The sequence below is a fragment of the Labrus bergylta genome, chromosome 4, assembly GCF_963930695.1.
Source record: "Labrus bergylta chromosome 4, fLabBer1.1, whole genome shotgun sequence".
NCBI lineage: Eukaryota > Metazoa > Chordata > Actinopteri > Labriformes > Labridae > Labrus > Labrus bergylta.
This window is the reverse complement of record NC_089198.1, coordinates 10,849,071-10,865,925: the sequence shown is the minus strand read 5'-3', so window position 1 is coordinate 10,865,925 and position 16,855 is coordinate 10,849,071. Positions and strand designations below refer to the sequence as shown.

The following is a 16,855-nucleotide window of genomic DNA, read 5'->3' as shown; positions in this document are numbered from 1 at the left end:
TTTGTTAACAAACAGTGGAGATTAATCTGCTGATGTGATGTTCCTTCTAATCAGTCGTAATCCCTATAGAAGAGAAGGATTCAAATAAACCCAAGGTGACGACATTCTCTGAAAGATGATGTACTGAGATGAAAGATGATGTACTGATTTTGAAAAATTACTCAAATTATATGTAATAATCAAAGGACAGTCCATCTCTGCATTCAAATAAATACAAATTAAAACAGATAAAAACTGATGAAACTGAAAGACTAATAACTCTAAGCCATTTTTAATCATGTTTGTGCTGGTAAAACACATCATTTAGATCATTAGAAGTTAGAATATAATTCATGGGAAATATTTAATTTAAAATAAGAAACTCTTATTGGGTATTGTGTTAATTCATGGATTTATTTGGACATATTTTTGGCAATTATTTTGGTTATTATGGGTGGAGTTTAGTAATTGTAGTGGGCGCGATGCACAGGTGGTAAGAGGAATCAGAATGTCTTTTTTTTAAAGTTGTGCCTTCATTTAGAGAGAGTCTGGAATCAGGGCAAGAGAGAGAGAGAGAGAGGGGTATGACATGCAGGAAAGGAGCCACAGGTCTGATGCGAACCTGGTCCGCCCCTTTGGAGAACTACAGCCTCTGTATATGGGGTGTAGCGATAACCACTACGCTACCTGCGCCCAGAGGAAGTCTTTGTCTGTGGTGGAGTGGGCAGGAGTGTCACGCTGAATGTTTTTTTGGTAGCGTCTAAGTTAGGATTTGTGGATATCAAGTTTGGATGTTGCCATGTTAATTATTTTTTTTTTTTTTTTTTTTAACACAACAGAGAAGGAAGTGAACAGATCTGTGGTCGCACCAGAATCAAGCATCTTATTGGCTCCCACTATCTAAAATGCCACTTCCCTTAGTTTGCATTTGCATTTGTTTTGTGAGTTGTGTTGTAAGAACTTTCTACATCACATCTGACCAAAATGGGTTTAAAAATAAGATTATAAAATGGATAAGAGAGTATGTCTCAGTAGTTGTGACTGTCATTTACCTCGCTGTGCTGCGTTGTTGATTCCACACCAGCTTCCACACATCAACAGCAGGCTTCATGTAGCTAACAGCATACTGGTTATCAGGCATGGAGCAGATCGCTGTGACGGTGCTGGATGAAGTCTGACGCACACAAAAAAAAAACAGGCACAGATATCATATAATAACATCCACACAAAAGGCCTTTCTTTGTATGTCCAGTATACATCCCTGTTCTTCTGCACGTCCTCACCTGCTTGTGGCCAACCACAGAGTTGTTCTGCCAAATTTCCAGAAAACCAGATTCATAACCAACAAAGAGCAGATCATCTCTCTGAGAGAAACACAGAGCTGTGACGGGACCTCTCAGGTTGGAAGGACCGTCTGAAAAGACACAACACAGAGCTGAACTGAAGAAATGATCAGACTGCAACAAGTGATAGAAGACTAGGGCCCGACCGATATGGATTTCTTGGGGCCGATACCGATATTAATATTGGGGAGGGAACAAAACCAGTTAGCGATATGTCAGCCGATATCTTTATTGGATCTATTTCCAATCTGAAGACATAAATAGATATAGATATACACATAGATTGCTTTAGTAGCTCAAATGTGGATCAAACACTTGTGGAAAATATTTACAGTATAATGAAGACAAGATTGTCACTCAACTGGAATTGATCAAATTAGCCGTATTTTAGCCGGTATTTTATAAAAAGGTAGAACCGTATATGAAATGTTACCTGTTGTCAATGTCCAGCTTCGCAGTGAGCAGTCTTCAGAAACAGTGAGGAATTCTGGGAGTCCTTGTTTGGGAACAACTCCATGTACTGAGCCGCTGTGACCCTGGAAGGTGTTGAGGTGCTCCACCTGTACGTACAAGTAAAGAAAGTGAGAGAGAAGAAAAACAATATAAGAGACTGAGTCCAACCTTTGAGAGGGGTAAGACCCCAAGGAAGTTCTGCTCTGAATTCAAATTAAAAATGACACCAAAATAACAAAAGAAAAAAATCTTAGGAGAGTATGTTATAAAGACATTAAATATAGATTAAAATGCCGATTTTTGACAGCAGTAATAAACATATTCACAGCCAGGTTCAAAAACTAATTTGTGTCAAAAGCTCATTTCTAGCTGAACATGGGTAAAAAAAAATGTTTGGATAATTGGAAGCGGTTGTTAGTCTGCTCGCAAGTTAGGTTGAGAAAGCATTTCCAGTATGTTGTCCACTAATGTTTGGCTTCTTCAGAATCCAATCAGTGACGTCGCTGGGACTATGTCCATGTTTTACACAGTCTATGGAATAACCCTTTCAATTATATTAATAATAACACACTTAATCTATATAGCACTTCTAAAAACAGGGTCACACGTGGAGAGGGACAGGAGCCACAAATGAGAAACAATGTAAAAGCCAACAAAAGATAAAAGATACTGCCTTCAGTACTGCCTTATTTTGGGATACAGTAAAACCTTTATCTAGAGGATTGAAACACGCCCAGAGCACAACTCCTGCAAAAGCATATCCATAAAATGTTGTTTTTAAACATTAATCAGCAGTCAGACCTGTAGAGGTTTCCAGATCTGCACTGAGCCGTCATCAGAAGCAGTGAGGACCGTCATTTCCTCTGACTTGCCTTCTTCACCCTTATCTTGGAGAGAAAGAAAGAAAAAGAATAACAATAATGAACCGTTTGAATCAAACGGAGATGTGGATTCTCATATTGTATCTCTCGTGAGTTTAGCTGGAGGGACGGAAAGTGACTGCAGGTGTGAGCACACAACGTTTACCTGTATTTGGAAGGACAGAGCAGTGGTGGATACGCTGGCTGTGTGCAGCGATGTGGCTGACCTCTGTGCTTGTTTCCCAGTTCCAAACATGTAGCGCTCCTTTTGCACAGCCTGCCATCACATACTGACCCTGCAGACAGAAACAGCAAACAACACGTCAACATAGAAATCTCCTCATGAGGCTGAGGCTGCTTCCTGTATGCACAAGAAAAAAAAATGATGCCAAGACACAAACTATGAAGTTTATTTCATCCCTGATATCACAGTTTTGTATAAAGTTTGAGTATAAAGGAAAGACTGGAACAACACATACAGTTTTATCTGTGACAGACAGATGCAGAAGTTGTTTCTCACCAGACAGCAGACAGACGTAAGAGGACTGGGCCAGGAGATTTCTTTGAGACGTCGGCCTGCCTGCAGATCCCATAAACAAAGTCTCCCATCGTTTGAGGAGCTAATCTGAAACAGAAAAAAATGGAAGCTTGATGAATGCAGGTTTGCAAAAAAAAAACAAAAAAAAAAAACAGAGCAGAGCAGAACTATAAACACCACGTTAAGAGTAAAATAAAAAGATTTACCACACAGTCTGGAGTCCAAACACAGCCAGTGATCCAGTCTCTGTGAGAGTGAGGGAGCGACTTGGAGAGAACAGCAGGACACTCAGTCACATCCCAAACCAGCAAGGCCTGAAACAAAGACACAAATCCAACAATGATATTTATTACAGAAGGTTTTATTATAGGAATATACCTCTCACTGGACATAAGGATTGGACAAAATAGGATTTTATCAGTTGTGATCAAATCCTATTGTTGTCCAATCGTCCATTAGGAGGAGTTAGAGTTATTGGGAAAATCATGAATATCCTCACTGACACAACCAGTAACGTTACCTAAGGTCATTTCAGTATTATTGTCACTTCCTGTTTTATTTTGTACTTAACCGTACGTCTCCGTCTTTCAGATCCTGCCCTGATTGTGCGCACCTGATTGTCTGTGTATATATGGTGCATTCATGTGGTGTCAGGCGCATCGTAAAAATCAGTATCCGAGTTGTAAAATGCAAAAAAAAGTCCGAACAACAACTCGGAAACTCTGGGAATAATTAGGTGCGACTTGAAGTCAGCATCGTCATCACATTTTACATTTATTTTGGGTTTCTTGTGCCTTTATAGTAGAGATAGGACAGTGAATAGAGCCAGAAATCAAAGCGAGAGAGAGAGAGAGAGAGTGGGGAATGACATGCGGGAAAGGAGCCACACAGGCTGGATTTGAACTCGGGCCGCCCGCTTGGAAGACTACGGCCTCCATACATGGGGCGCGCGCACTAACCACTGCGCCACCAGCGAAACTTTTGACAAACTTTTTTATGAATTCACGTATTGCACGTCAACTTTTTGCTCAAACATAACTTGTAACAGTTATATTCCACTGATCTTCTTCGTAGCCTTAACGCTGTTTTTTCCTGTCGTTACAACACTTCGACTTTCCGAGCTGAAATCACGTGAACACACTGAAGTCGGAAGAACGACTTCCCAACTCGGAAACTCGGACCAACCCGAGCAGCACATGAATGCAGCGTGTATCCCTGTGTTTCCTCCCTCGTGTTGCCTAGTTACAGCCTCTTTTCTCTCAGTGAGCCTCATAGATCGTACCATATCTTTCCCACCGGTCAGCAGCTGTCCACCATCAGGGCTGAAAGACAGACAGGTGACTCCTCCAGTGTGTCCTCTCATCACGTCCTGAGGCTCAGTGTAGGTGTCTTCAGCCAGTTCACTCAGCGGCCACAAACAAACTGAGCCGTCATCTTTATTCAAAGGGAAGAAAAGAATGTTTGAATACATTTTCTTTATACTACTTCTTTAAAACATGGAGTCATGTTATTCCTTCTCCCTCACTCACCTGAAGCTGTAGCCAGGCAGGTTGAGTTTTGTTCAGTTGCGAGGATGGGGCGTGAATGGTGAGTAAACACCCCCGACTCGTACAGACCTCCCAGCATCCCCTCCTCCCCATCTTTCCTATTCCAGACTCTCATACGCAAGTCGTTCCCTGCAGACACCAGCAGCTCCGTTTGGGTCTCGTCCTCGCCCACAGAGATCCACTGCAGGCACTTCACGGTCACATCGGCCAGCTGTGAGGCCCAAATCTTTTCACCTGTGATGGAAAACCAACAGTAAAGATGTGTTTGTTTACCAGATCTACTCTGTGATTCTTTAACTGCTCATTTTTTTTAATTTGTGCGTCATGTTTACAATGAGTATGGCAAGCAGAGGAGGTGATTTGAGTTGGTTTAAAATGAAATCAAGTTGGGTTAAAAAAAGGTTTTTAAATAAGCGTATTCTCTTCATAATTGTATCTGTGGTTATCTTTGGTGTTATAACTGTAGTTTCTGTTTGGATTTATTTTTGCATCATTGTTTTCCCCCTCTATATTTAATAAGGACTTTGTTTATGAAGTGTAGAAGATGAATCAAGCTTTGCCAACAAGTGGGAGAAATGAACCGACTTTGTTACAAAAGAAGAGAACACTACTGTATCTTTATGACATGAATGGACTTCTAACTGGATGATTATTAGATATATTATTATATATATATATATATATATATATATTATATATATTGTGATTGATTATTAGATATAAATATTGGCGGCAGCAGTAGCTCTGTCTGTGATGACTTGGGTTGGGAAATGGAGGGTTGCCGGTTCAAGTCCCGGTTCAGACCTGGTTGTAAATTGGTCTGGTAGCTGCAGAGGTGCTAGTTCACTTCCTGAGCCCTGCCGAGGCACCCTTGAGCAAAACACTTTGATCTTGCCACATTCTTCGTTTCTTACGACGGAGGATTAAGGCCACGTTAAAAATCTTTTTTATTTTTTAATTTTGAGATTAAAGTCGTAAATTTACGAGTTTAATCTTGTAAATTTACAACTTTAATCTTACCCTTATTTTATTTTTTTAACGTGGCCCTAATCCTCCTTTATATATAAATGTGAAAATTAACTCAATTATTTTTCTTAATTTTTTTTAAGGAAACAGACTGAAATGAATTATGATTCCTCTATAAGACCTACCATTACAAACAAGATGCATAGTTTCTAAATAACAATTTCTAATGTGTGAAAAGCCTGCTGCAGGGTACGTGTCAGTCAAGGTGAGATAGAGCATGCTGCAGAAACAGCCTTTGTTTACACATTTTACACAGCAAAGATTCACAGTGACACATTCGACCGTTTAAAGACAGCAAGATGAGATTTCATTTCTTACAGGGCACGGGTTGAGCTCAGTTGGTAGAGACTCCCCCCCGCTCTCTTTTTTCCCCACATTTCACACCTCTATACTATCTAATGAATGCAAAAAAAAAAAGCCCACAAAAATATTCTTGGAGCAATTTTACAGGACAATAACAAAAAGATAAAAGGTGTTACTTTCCCACAGGAGGCCAAAACGGACGTGAACCAAAAGTCCCTCACAGGAGCTTTAAATCACGACTATAAACTGTAATATGGTATGTGTTTAAAAGCATATAATATAAAACACACCTGTCTCCAGACTGAAGAGTTTGATGCCGTCAATATGATATCCCACAGCAACATAGTCTTTGTTAACAGCCACACACAGAGCAGCTGGAGGACTGCTTTCACACTTCTGTTTCTTACGACGAGGCTCCTGCTCGCACTGAAGAACGAAAACAAGAACGGTCAAATAACCAAACAGCAGACGCCTATTTCATGCTCTAACTTTTTCAATTTGACATACTGAAAGGTAGCTGGATTTTAAGAAGAAGGAGCTTTCAAGACATAAAATAAGGAGCTTACCTCGTCACTTTTTAACACAGCAACTGAACGTCCGAGGCCCCCAGACCAGAGATGAAGCTGTTTAAGAGACGGACAAAAAGACAGAGAGAGAGAGAGAGAAGGATGTTCATTTTAAAGTACGAGAGAATATCTTCTGTATGTTTACATTCAGTTGGGTACTATGACTTTAAATATATATTTAAAGTGTTTCCTTTTCTGGATCGAAATCTGAAAATATCAGCCTCCTTCAGTAAACAACAAATCACCTGAAGTATGTTGTGAAATTAATTTGTTTGAACTGTATCGACAGCTAATGTACTAAAGAAGAAAAAAAACAGCAGTAGTAACAGGTTAGTCTCCTTTTGTTCTGTTTTATGGAAACACATTTTTGGAAATCTTAGAAGTTTTCAAGCAAAGACAATTTTTCGGTGTTTCCTCACCGCGTGATCCGAGCCGGCACTCAGCAGCATCCTCCCTTCCTCCAGGAAGGTGAGGGCCTCCGCGGCTCCGCTGTGAGCCTGGAAACATCCCACACAGGTGGAGGTGGCCACCGACCACACCCTGACCTCCCCGGACACAGAGCCGGAGCAGAGCATGGAGGACGAGGGAGCGAAGGAGAGACTGCGGACGGAGCGCTGGTGACCCGACAAGTTCTGAGGAAAAATGCAGAGCAAGAAAGAGTGTTCACGACAACGTCACCTAAATGATCTTTACCTTGACCTGGACATCGATCACATTTAATGCTCCTCTTCTTCAACTTCTGTTTGTTTTTTACTCTCATAAGTAATAACCTACATCTGCTTAAATGACATAATAAACCACCTCAGTAACGTGTGGAGGGGATGGATTCCCTAAATTACTAAACAGTCAAAAGTAAGAGGAAGGTAAATTAAGGAAAGCTTCACTACATTACCCATAATGCAACTGAACCACCAATAGATTGGTTTAAGATGACAACCTTAAAAACACATAAGGAGCAAAATATAGAGGTCCTATTAGTTTACTCTCTTCCAGCTCCAGACCAGCAGATATTTTACATTTTCAAGCTGGGGAACCCAAGGCCTCACCAAAGCTCACTTCCATTTTTATCATTCAAGTCAGATAGTTTTGCACTTCCAATTACTCACTTTAATTATTTTATTCTGGAGCCAGTTCCAAACGATCACATTCCCGTCCCAGCAACCTGCAGCCAGCAGGTGACCCTCAGGGTCAAAGGTCACACAGTTCAAAGGGCTCGAGCTGTCAAAGGCTGCCACTTCTTTACCTGCAGCCGCAGACCAGACCTGAAAAAAAGAAAAAACAGAAAAAAAAACGGGTTCAGCGAAAAATCAGAAGTGCAGAATTATGTTAAATGTATATTTTATGATAATAATAACAGTTGAATGTCTTTTCCACGGGACGTACTTTCAACTTGAAGTCCAGAGACACGGTTGCGAGGTTCTTCCTGTCTGCAGTGATGTCACTCGCTGTGATCGTGTTAGTGTGGGCGTCGATGAGAGCGGTCCTGTAAAGAGAGGAAACATGAGTCCAATAATTCAAACGACATCAGAGGAAAGAAACAGAATAGATCAGGGTTAGAGGAAGTGTACAGGAGGAGGTGTTCAACCCTCCTCTCTCACCTGCAGCTGTTCCCCATGTCCCACATCTCTATCCGTCCATCGTAGGAGGTGGTAGCTAGGCGGCCATCTTTGAGAAACACACAGCTTGAGATGCCGTCACAGCTGCTCACCAGAGATTTCACTTCCTGTTCCCAAACGAAAAGTCAACATTAGACATTTTTGTACTTTTTTTTTTCTCAGCACATTTGAAACCTGAGCAACATCTTATTCAAACTTCTGTTGACACGCATCACAACCATTAAATACAAGAGGAAGAGATTTTTCAAGTGGTCAACGGTCTCCTCTGTGTTTTCTTTTACCATCTTTGCCTTACAGGATGTTTATCTGATCACAAGTTGGAAAAACATACCGACACTCGGACAATCTCATTCGGCTTGACAAACTTTTCTTTCCATTTCTCATAAGTGCCGCCAATCTAGGTTGTGCTCATTCGTTGATTAAAACCACGAGTCCATCGGGGGAACGTAGTCTGTGACTTGCTAAAAAAAAAAGTGACCAGGTGGAGATCAAACACCTGAGGCAGAAAAAAGAACATTTTTACTGGAACATTTTTATCATACCTGTCCGGTCTGTGTGTTGATAAGATGAAGCATTCCCTTCCCAGTGCCGACCACCATCAGCTCTTGATCCGTGCTCACGACCAAACAGGTCGGTTCGGAGGAGAAGGTGGACACCAGCTCACTGTAATGACACATTAAACATACATTTTTAAGACTCGTGGGGACCGTGTGTTTCAGTCCATAGCACCAATCCTCTGGAATTCTCTACGTCTTTCTGACTCTGTTGAGTCTTTTAAAAAACAATTAAAACCGTTAATAGTTTAGACAGGCCTCTGGGTAATCAGGTCCACCCAGTGTACCTACTCATCTATGTTTTACTGTGCCAATTGTTGTTCCTGGTTATAGCAGGAATTTATAATGTCGTCCATAACGTACTCATTTTTCCTTCTTTCATTGTATGTTTGCTGTTGTTTTTTTTTTTTTTTTTTGTTGACGTAAAGCACTTTGTGAACTTAGTCTGCGAAAAGCGCTCTATAAAAAATAAACTTTATTATTATTATACAAGGGTAAAAAAAGACAAAATGAAAACACACGTCCTGGCACACAATCTTCATACCTGCTCTCCCTTTGAGCCTGATAGTCATTGTTCAACCACTGGACCACCTGGACCCCTCCTCTCCCCACCAGGCCCTGAGCCCAGGTGTGAGCAGAGGTCTCAGGAGGCTCGTTCAGGGCTTGCTGAATGAAAAGAGCCGGCCATGAGGAGAGCAGCTGGGCGTGGCGCTTCAGGAAACTATGACAGTCTTCTAGACTTTCTTGGAAACCAACTGAAAGAACAAAGAGAAACGTTTGTGAAGAACAAATAAAAAAAACACCGGGCAGGAGAATGAGAGTCATTTAATTTAAGCACCTACATGAAGGTGCTGAGTCATGATTAATATCTACGGAGAAAGAGAAATATCACAGGATACAAATGTATCAAGAGAAAGGCCTTCACAGTAAAAACCATTGCAAATAGATGAAAGGCCGATCAGACTCACCACACAAGCGATAGGTCTCCAGGAGTTGATGCAGGAGGCCGTGACGCACCTGAGCGTACAGGAAGTAGAAGCTGGAGAGAAGGGAATGAAGCGCCTCCATTTGACCACTTCGAATCTGTCGGGAGACAAATGAAGCAGAGCAGATTCAAAAATGTCCAGAAATAAATTTACTGATGTTTTCTTCAGAAATGTTTGTGACCAGGACGATTGAGATTTTTTTCTGCACAAGCTAAGTGTCATGATTGTTTTGCTTTGGTTTTTTCATGTTTCATAGAAAATAGAAGAAATCTTTGCACGTCCATTCTATAAGACACGTGTGAAAAAATAAAAAAAACTTAAAGATGAACTCTGTCTCATTTGCACACAAACATGTATTTGGCCGTTTTGCGCCTCGCTCCTCCTTGTTTGTTCGGCCAGACAAACAAACAAACCAACAGGTGTTGCAGCGATGGTTCAGATAGAAGTGATTGTACCCGACCTAAAAAAAGCCTCTGCATGTTTCTAATAAGCTCCACGAGCAGAAACGTGCTCAAACTAGGATCAATATTGGAGATGCTGTTAAAAAATGAGGACGCAGAAAGTACACATTTTAAACGCTAGGTGTCAGAGTTACGTAATAGTCCTTTAGAGGTGCTTTTTTTTTTTAGTCTTTGCATCAAATGGATACAATATTGTTCCTCATATTGATAGATTTTTTGCATAAAAGGTTATTTATCATTTGCATGGTTTTGTCTGGACCTTGAGTCTGTGATGTAGTTCGAGTTGAGAGACAGCTCACCAGGTTTGTTGGCAGGTGCATGATGGAGTTGGCCTCACAGTGAAGGAAGGTGTCTGCGCCCTGTGGGTCGGCTAGAGCCCACAGATGACCTGTAAAAAGAAACACTGGTGGTATTAAAAAACACACTTAACTATACTCACATATCTTCTTCTATGAGACTTGTACATCATACTTAAATCAAAGGCGACTGTGAGTTCTTTACCTGCCAGCACCAGGTGAGCTCTGGTTCTGTCGCTCTCTGTATGGAGTAAAAAATCCTCAAAGGCTCTCCTCACCTCCAGATTGTTCAGAGCCAGGAGGTCGTCGGTGTTGTGGCAATGAGACGGACCAATCAGACTGCAGACACAGATCAAAACAGGTTACCTACTATATCTCTTGAATGATTAAAATGTATTTAACTTTGGTGAAACTATCTATTCATTGTGTGGACGTCCTTCCTAAAACCTAAACTTTGACATGTTGATTAAACAGTATATGCTAAGTAATCCACGTAGGCTAGCGCTACCTGGGTTCGCAAGGTCCATTCACCAGTCATGATTACTGTAATTACAAGTTGGATGCTAATTCTAGAAAGCAAAACTGCTCTAAACTATTAATAACCAATAACTGAGAGCATGTTTTCAACCGAATGCTTAAAAAGGGATTTTTTTCAGGTCATCATATTTCACTTTCAATGCCACATCATGAAACATAGCCTGATTAATTGTCTATTTTATGCACTGGTTTTACCTTTATTTGTAAAATAAACATAATGCTGCTTTGAAGAAGACTTGATTCTAGCACTTCAGACCATGAACTGATTGTAAAATGTTTTACTGAGATATTAAATCAAAAGAGAAGTCATAGATTTCCATCCCGTAAGACTTCTTCATGCAATCAGTGGAGGCGCCCCCTGCTGGCTGAAAAACATGTAATACTTCTAAACTGTCAATTAAAACAGATCCCTCAACCATGAACTCAAATTCAAACCTCTGCAAGCTGTGCACTATTCGGGTGAACGTTGCCATGGGAACACGTCCTTTGGGCTGCCTGGACAGATGAAGTACTTCATCCCATGTGGCCTGTCCGTCCCGTGAGGATAACTCGTTGCATGTGTTCAGGACAGAATACAAGTCTCTGTCTCTCAGACCTGTCAATCAAGAGGAACACGTTTGGTTCAAGTCCCGGTGCAGAATAAGGTACGCAAATTGTTCTGGTGGCTCGAGAGGTGTTAGGTCAATTGTAAAGTTCTGCAGAGGTGTCCTTGAGGAAGGAACAAAACCCCTAACTGCTTTAGACGCCCCGTGTGTGCTCGATTAATGCACGTCCATAAGTTCCTGTTTGTGCATGCATGTGTTTCAGGCCTATGTGTACGTCACATGTCTCTCTATAAATGAGTGTAAGAACGGATTTCCCATTGGAAATTATTAAAGCATATACATAAATTATTATTTTTTTTTATCATCCCTAATAAGAGGCGGCTATGTTCCGAGTCAGTAGTCTTTAAAAGGACCGTTGGGGGTTTTGACACAAAGGTCATTGGGCACGAACCATGAAAATTGCTCCGGCTGCGACGCCAGCGGCATGTGAATGCTTGTGAATGAAATCATATTGATGGACACTTCATGGAGCAGCTCCTGCCATCATTGTGTGAATAATGTGTGAATGTGTCATGTGGAGAAAAAAAAAGCTCTTAGAGTGATCAGAAGACTTAAAAAAGTTCTACACAAGTCCATCCCAAATGCAGGACATTGTAATGCTTGCTGCAGTGTACAAAATAAAATGAAAAATCACCCTGTCTGTGCATCATTAAAGTTTAAAATGATGTTTTAAACGTGGCTCATCTTACCAGTGGTGCTGACAGTGAGTGCCGCCAGGGCCCAGCGGAGTCCCAGCATGCCTCTGTACTGAGAGCAGAGTCTGTCCAGGCTGTGCTGCACCAACTGACTCAGAGACTGAGGCAAGTCCTGGAGGCTCTCCTTCAACTTAGAACCCAAATAAAAATGTGTTTTAGTCGTCAAGTTGGCAACAAGTTGATGTGTTAATATTAACTTTAACAGATATAATCAACAACAATGGATATAACTTCACTAAGAACAATCAGGTGCTTTGTAAAACGTACATGTATTGAACATTGATCTGTTTTAGGACAAGCTGGCATCATGGCCTTCAGGCTTCCACTGTCATGTTGCCAGTCTGTCATTTGATCTGTTCAAAGTTTTGGGTCCACTCTGACACGTTTCAACAACTTTTCTTAAAAGACAACCAGAAACTTGCAACAGATATTCTACCTACAGGACTACTTATAATAAGATGTATTCTGATGTTTTTAGTCGGCCTCTAACTTGTCCTACAAAAAATAACTTTTGGGTTATAAAATATTGTAAATATTGCGTTATATTAAACTGAATTTTGTGCTTATTAGCACATTTAAGAATGGCAATATGGTTATTAAAATACCTTTATCATATCTTGTAGGTTAGCATTCTGTTTTCAGTGTTTATCTTGGGTGAAGTGTCTCAGATGCCTAAACCACCACTGTCTTATTCTGACATTGTTTTTCATACTGTCCCTGTCATCAGCTGCTCGACTGTAACTTTGGGTAAAAAGGTTCCTTTAAGTTTCCAACCAACGGAGCAAACACAGTTTTTAATATTGCAACGGCCAACAAGTCTGGGAGTCGACAAGTATTAGTTTTATGTAAATGTTTAAAAAAAAAAGTGTTTTAATACCTTGTCAAAGGAGGCAAAGTTCCTCAGGTCTTCACAGGCCAGGTGCAGGTAGAGAGGACTCACTGCTCCCTTCTTCATTAACAGCGTCTGGAGCTGAACAAAAAAAAAAAAAAACACAGCACAGTTTTAGCCAAAAGGAAAAAGAGAAATTCTAAGTTGTAAGTACCTATAGCATTACGCATGAAAGAAGACATTATGCATCCAGAGTTCACAAAGAAGGAACAATGTAATAACTGGAGTGAAAAACATGAAGAGGGAACCTGGTTGTTGAATGCAGAGTCACTGAGTTTCTTCCCGAAGGAGTCCAGTCCCTTCTGAACGATCTCCTTTCTGTCCAGCATGGTGAGCTGACCCAGAGAAAACAGGACCGTGCCTCTTCTCTTAGCCAGCGTTTGGAGCAGAGCAGCTTTGGATGGGATGCTCACGACCAAACAAACACCCTGACAAAAACACAAGGCATAAATAAAATCAACCAGCCAAAACAGCCAGTGAATGAACTACACTATCTCTCTGACTTAAAAACTCACACCCTATTATTATACTGCATGTATTTATTGATGTCTTTGAGCCAGCACAGCACTAGAAACAGGTGTGTGTTTTTCTAACATTTTCTTTGCAGGTAACTGACCTGTGGAAGCTGCTGCGGTATCCAATCAGAGCAGAGCTGACCTCTGCCATCTTGGACGAGATCCACTCCATCAACCAGCAGCACAAGAGGTGTTTTCTTCTTCATGTCACTCAAACTGGAGTGAAACTCTGACAGCAAATCTCTGTGACGAGGAATAATATAAGGAGAAAGAATATTTATAGTTCAAAGAAGATGATGTATCTTTAAATGTGACTTTTTTTAAAAAGGAAATTAAAAATGTAGTTACTTGTAAGAACTGGGAAGAGGTGCCTCCTCCTCCTCAGAGTCTTTCATTTTCTTCAACCACTGAACGAGGCAGCGGAGCAGGTTTTCCACAGAGCGAGCTGATTGGCTGGCAGCTGTAGAGTAGGTGATGACATCACAGGCGAGGTTGTTCCTGGACTTCACACCGGTCCTGAGGGTCTCTGCGAGAGCAGCCTGTGTGCAGACAGATCCACATGTAGAGTTTAAACTCAGCTCACAGTTTATCAGCTTCACCTAGTTTATCTACTTTTAGGCTAATTGCAGAACTGCAAAAGAAAAATAAGCAAGGTTTTAATGTTTAAAATGTTCTGATTATGACTTAGTTAATACAGACAACAACTGGGGGATAATCAGTAAAACATTTAAGAGTGTTTTCATTTTACCATGAAGACAGTTTTCCCCTCTCCCGGTCCTCCCTCCACCACCATCATCCCTCCTTTAGTCTGAGCCTGCTCCACTATCTCCACAGCTGCAGCCAGCAGCTTCTGTCTGCCGAAGAACTGCCTCTGCAGCGCCCCCTGGTGCACCTCCTGTTCTTTCACGTCAGACATGACCTCAGCATCCGCATCCTCCTGCCACACGGGAAATAAAAACATATCTATTGTAATATAAAGCATGAGGACACCTCGTTTGAAATGGAAATAATTCATAATTTAAGTTTCAAAAAGGTTTAAAGCCGTTTAGGTCTGAACAGAATATTCCTCAGAGGTAGAGTTTTACTTGAGTGGCTTGTAGGTGTTTAGAAATGTATCCCAATTAATTGGCAGACTAACTCACCTCCACAAACTGCTTCACGACAGCCGTCCACAGGTCTTCCAGCACGGCCTTGCCAAAGTCCTCCAGGTTTTTAAGATACGGTTTTCCCCCCACAACGCCCCCCCACTCGCTCTGGTAACTACGACATTTAAAAGGTGGAAAAAAGGACCTCAGCTAAGACACTGAAAAACTGTATGACGCCGTGAAATGTGAAACAAATCCCAAAATAAATTACACAAATACAAGTTTTAAATGATGAAATAAATGTCCTAAATCCCACTGGCTTCAGCACCGTGGATTTGTCACTCACTTCTCAGTGACCTTGACTTCATGGTCCAGAACCCTTTTCTTCAGAGAGGCCATCTTAGACTCCGCCTCCTTTGATTCAGGAGCAAAGTGAGATCTCCACGCCACCGGGACTGATCTGAGAAACACAAAATAGAAATAAGACATAAAACACTTTCATAGATTTCCAGCAAACTACGTAGTGTTCCAGCATTAAAATCTATTTAATAGTATCACATATGCCCCTTCTAAAACGAATCTTAGGAACTGTGAGACATGGATGTGAGCGTGGGTTTGCATACTTGATGACGCTTGGATCTCTGAAGTAGCAGAACATTCTCTGGTTGGCTGTGTTGGGGTAAAGAGCCTCAAACTGACGGATCTCCATCTCTGTGACGGACAGGCCTGCTGGGGCCGAGGCCAGCTGCACACAGACGAGACAATCAGAGTGTCATCATTTACATTATGAGGTGCACTGAGCAGCACTACTTACTGACTCTGTACATGTCATTATTAGAAGTCTTACCCAGCTGTACTGGGGCAGGTCAGGTAGGACGGGTTTTGGAGGCACCAGGCCGTATCTCTCTCCGAGGACTCCCACCATCATCTGGCTGCGACACACCTCCGACAGGCACAGCTCCGTGGCCCGCTCTGACTCCTCCTCCGTCACACCCCAACGCAGCTCCACCTCCTGCAGGTAGAGGCAGTGCTGAGCAGCACGGCGCCTGAGCTCTGGAAACACGCTCTGCACCAGGATATCCCGCTCAGAATGCATGTCTCTGAAGGTGGAGGAGATAAACACACGAACGCCTCTCCACCTGGGGACAGAAGAGGGAGTCAGAGTTAAACCAGTGAGGAAGCAATAATCTGAAAAAGGTGTCAAGTAAACAATACTCCAATAAATAAAAACTACCTTAACTTGGGGCTGGCTGATATTTGGACGATGTTATTTGCGTTTTGGGGGTCTTTAGCTCCCTCTGGTGGTGGGATGTTGTACAGTTTGTCTAAATGCTCCACATGTTCCAGCAGCCTGGATGATCCTCGCTCTGCCACAAACCTGATCATGTTGATGAAAAAAAAAAAAGGGAAAATATTGTGAAGAAAGTATTTACAGTTGGATGAAAAGAACAACACCACTGTTGTATGTGTCTGATAAATGTAAAGCCAGTTTAGCGTAGCTTAGCATAAAGGCTAGAAATAGGGAGAAACAGCTCGCCTGGCTCTGTTCAGGTTAAAGTTATAAACACTTCTTTGGCATGTAATTCATTTGTTATATGTTGTTTTTGCAAGCTGCAAAAAAAAAAAAAGGGAAGTTAAAAAATAACTAATTATAACTTAATTAGAGGTCATGTAAAAGTTCCCAATGGATAAAAAATTACATTTTAGTCGTTATATAGTATAGGCTTAGGAGAAAGACTTAAAGAGAAAGGGTTAGGTGTTCACTAAAGCCCCTTTTCCATCGGAGGAACTTTCCCCTGGAACGAGTGTGTAGGATAAAAAAGCAACGAGACTTTTCACCTGAGGATTTGTTCGCTGAAGCCGGTCAGTTTCACAGTGTTCCTGTCAGCTGTAAACTCGTGATCACTGCAAATGATCGACAAAACAAAACAAGATCAACTCAAGATACGGAAGAAACCGGAGAGGAAACAGAGACAAGATGAAATATTGAGACATTTTGTC

General features: G+C 41.5%; 1 protein-coding gene across 2 annotated transcripts in view; it reads right to left on the bottom strand.

The window, feature by feature from the left end:
* tep1 (telomerase-associated protein 1) overlaps positions 1–16,855 on the bottom strand; it is a 28,656-nt gene that overhangs the window by 2,888 nt on the left and 8,913 nt on the right. The window contains exons 17-50 of one of the 2 annotated variants that reach the window (XM_065953704.1): positions 16,694–16,759; positions 16,089–16,232; positions 15,702–15,993; positions 15,478–15,599; positions 15,201–15,314; positions 14,912–15,029; positions 14,518–14,706; positions 14,118–14,308; positions 13,871–14,012; positions 13,503–13,682; positions 13,243–13,335; positions 12,360–12,495; positions 11,501–11,660; positions 10,734–10,867; positions 10,532–10,620; positions 9,754–9,868; positions 9,628–9,654; positions 9,330–9,540; positions 8,774–8,894; positions 8,214–8,338; positions 7,999–8,098; positions 7,722–7,877; positions 7,035–7,247; positions 6,616–6,672; positions 6,340–6,475; positions 4,703–4,954; positions 4,456–4,607; positions 3,380–3,487; positions 3,156–3,260; positions 2,802–2,931; positions 2,577–2,662; positions 1,756–1,882; positions 1,263–1,393; positions 1,032–1,153 (exon numbers count right to left, since the gene is read on the bottom strand). In XM_065953704.1, coding sequence (XP_065809776.1) covers positions 1,032–1,153; positions 1,263–1,393; positions 1,756–1,882; positions 2,577–2,662; positions 2,802–2,931; positions 3,156–3,260; positions 3,380–3,487; positions 4,456–4,607; positions 4,703–4,954; positions 6,340–6,475; positions 6,616–6,672; positions 7,035–7,247; positions 7,722–7,877; positions 7,999–8,098; positions 8,214–8,338; positions 8,774–8,894; positions 9,330–9,540; positions 9,628–9,654; positions 9,754–9,868; positions 10,532–10,620; positions 10,734–10,867; positions 11,501–11,660; positions 12,360–12,495; positions 13,243–13,335; positions 13,503–13,682; positions 13,871–14,012; positions 14,118–14,308; positions 14,518–14,706; positions 14,912–15,029; positions 15,201–15,314; positions 15,478–15,599; positions 15,702–15,993; positions 16,089–16,232; positions 16,694–16,759 — 4,644 coding nt within the window. The remainder of the gene's footprint in view (positions 1–1,031; positions 1,154–1,262; positions 1,394–1,755; positions 1,883–2,576; positions 2,663–2,801; positions 2,932–3,155; positions 3,261–3,379; positions 3,488–4,455; positions 4,608–4,702; positions 4,955–6,339; positions 6,476–6,615; positions 6,673–7,034; positions 7,248–7,721; positions 7,878–7,998; positions 8,099–8,213; positions 8,339–8,773; positions 8,895–9,329; positions 9,541–9,627; positions 9,655–9,753; positions 9,869–10,531; positions 10,621–10,733; positions 10,868–11,500; positions 11,661–12,359; positions 12,496–13,242; positions 13,336–13,502; positions 13,683–13,870; positions 14,013–14,117; positions 14,309–14,517; positions 14,707–14,911; positions 15,030–15,200; positions 15,315–15,477; positions 15,600–15,701; positions 15,994–16,088; positions 16,233–16,693; positions 16,760–16,855) is intronic. The other variant, XM_065953705.1, reaches the window with a different exon arrangement.